This window comes from Galeopterus variegatus, unplaced genomic scaffold (genome assembly GCF_000696425.1).
Source record: "Galeopterus variegatus unplaced genomic scaffold, G_variegatus-3.0.2 Scaffold10989, whole genome shotgun sequence".
Lineage (NCBI taxonomy): Eukaryota > Metazoa > Chordata > Mammalia > Dermoptera > Cynocephalidae > Galeopterus > Galeopterus variegatus.
The window spans coordinates 42,412-44,846 of NW_007737100.1; the positions used below are offsets into that span (position 1 = coordinate 42,412).

General features: G+C 35.6%; 1 protein-coding gene across 1 annotated transcript in view; it reads right to left on the reverse strand.

Moving 5' to 3' along the window:
* Positions 1-1,050, reverse strand: part of LOC103610355 (lipid phosphate phosphatase-related protein type 4) — a gene marked incomplete at its 5' end in the record, with an annotated part of 18,060 nt that extends 17,010 nt beyond the window's left edge. Inside the window, one exon of the mRNA XM_008594540.1 lies at positions 829-1,050. Coding sequence (XP_008592762.1) covers positions 829-1,050 — 222 coding nt within the window. The remainder of the gene's footprint in view (positions 1-828) is intronic.
* Positions 1,051-2,435: the final 1,385 nt, after the last annotated feature.

Sequence of the window (2,435 nt, forward strand, 5' to 3'; positions counted from 1 at the left end):
CTAGTAGAAATAAGTATTGTTACCCTTGAAACATGTTTTTTGGCCTCTAGGTAATATTCTGGGGGCAAAAGAGATGACGAAAGGCTTGACCAGTCTTATTTAATAATAACTTTTTCTACAAGTGTGTTATCTACAATCTGTAATAATTCATAAAAACAACTATGTTTTTAATTCAGTTCCAATAGATTAGGACATTTCTTTATGTACGTATTTTGAAATGCAAACTCCTGTTCTGGATCTAAAACATCTCATTCTTTGTGCGTGTGTGTACATGCGTGTGTGCTGGAGCACACCAGGAATGTGAGTTTTGTATTTTTTACTTTACAATTGTTGATGCTCAGTGCTCATAGTCAATAAAAAGTTCCAATCTTATAAAAAAGATGAAGCTGTAAGTGTTATAAAATTCACTTTTGAGAAGAAAGTCTTTTGGCTGTATAATTATTTGTCTCTCTCTACCTCCCTACTGGTTTTCCATACTTTTGATACCAAATAAAGACATAAAAAATATGCTGATTAGGAAGTGTATCAGAAATGTTATATTAGCCATCCAAGGAGAATTAGACAGCCATAAAACTTTTTTCATAATGATTTATAAAAGTAGACATTAGGGACCAATAATTTTGAAATTATATAATCTTTAATTTTTAATGCCAATAGTTTTAATCTACTAATTATTCCCACATGATGTTGTCAGAATATCTCAAAGATATCTTACTGGTCCAAGATTTAGAGTTCATCTCTTGTCTGCTTTTAACCCATATACTACACAAACATAGTCATTTTTATTTTTTTAGGACTGAAAAATGCAATCTGGGAGACAATTCTTACCGTAATTGCAGGTCCAGCAAATGCCAAGCTAAGCAACATGAGGAATGGAATTGCCTCCTGGGTTGGTTCGATGTACGGCATGCTAAGACTCCGGTCATAGCAGCTAAATCCGGAGTGCACAGGTTTGAAGACATCCGTGAGTTCAAGAAAATAGAGACTAACCACTGACGATGCCAATATAGGCAACTGAGAATAAAGGACATAGAGGATGAGTTTATTTTTATATACAGGACATACATAGAATCAGGGCATCTTCAAGTAGAAAAAAGGGGAATTTCTCCTCTCCCTACTCCTCTCTCATCCCAAAGTTAAAATTTTTTATAATTACTGTTGCTTCTACCTTCAAAATATATCTCCAATTCATCCACCTCTGTCACCAGCCTGATAAAAACCTGTGTCATCCCTCACCTTCTAACTGATGTTCCACTTTCACTCATTCTTACCTGCCCACTCCACCCATCCATTTCCCACACAGCATCCTAAGGGGTCTTTTGAAAATATTTCAGATCATATCACCTCCCTATCCTAATCACTCTAGTCATTCCTGATCTCCTTGAATCAAATCTAAATACCATACCATACAATATAAATTTCTGCATAATTTGGCTCTTGCTTCAGTTTCTTCCACCTTCTTGTACCACACGTTTACCACTTCTCAGCCCCCTGCCCACTAAAATCCAACTGATCTTCACTCTTCTTCTGTAGCAGTCAATTCATTTCTGCCTAGGGTTCTATCATTTGCAGTTCCTTCTCTCTTTCATGTTCTTTCCCTGACCCTTTGAATGATGGGCTTCTTTTTATCATTTAGCGATGCCTTTCTGCACCATCTAAGGTAGTCTTTTATCCATCCTTCATATACCTCATGATCTTGCTTTGATGTTCTTCATGGTGCTTATCATTAACTGAAATTACCTTGCCAATTTATACTTCACTTATTTCTTGTATATCTCCCCCAATCTCCCACTGAAATAAATGCTTCATGAAGTGAGAGTCTGCCAGTGTTACTTATTGCCAAGTCCCCAGTCCACAGCATTGTTCCTGGCACATGGTAGGCACACAATGCATAATTTAATAATTTAGTGATGCAATAAATACTTGTTGATAAAGAACTAATTGAACAAATGACGAGAACTTTATTATAATAACTAGAATAAAGTTATCAGATTTAGCAAATAAAAATACAGTTACCTAGTGAAATTAAAATTTCAGATAGCAATGAATAATTTTTAGGATAAGTATCTCCCATGCAATATTTGGGAGATACTTATCCTAAAAATTATTCATTGTTTATATGAAATTCTAATTTCACTGAGTGTTGTCTATTTGGTCACCCTAAACTGGACAGAATGGACATTCTAGGCGTTGTGAAGACTTTTGTGGTTTCAAATATTCATTTATTCAACTTATAATGTGCCAGGTACTATGTAGGTGTTAGCTATAACACGGTGAACAAGACACGGACTTGGCCATCAAGGAGCATAAGCTTGCAGAGAGACCCGCTCTCATCCAAAGAGAAAATACCACAAATGCTATGCCTAATGCCAGACCTTTCCGAACCTGAAAAGGCAGACTTATGTAACACTGAAAGAATTTTTTTTTTTTTTTTT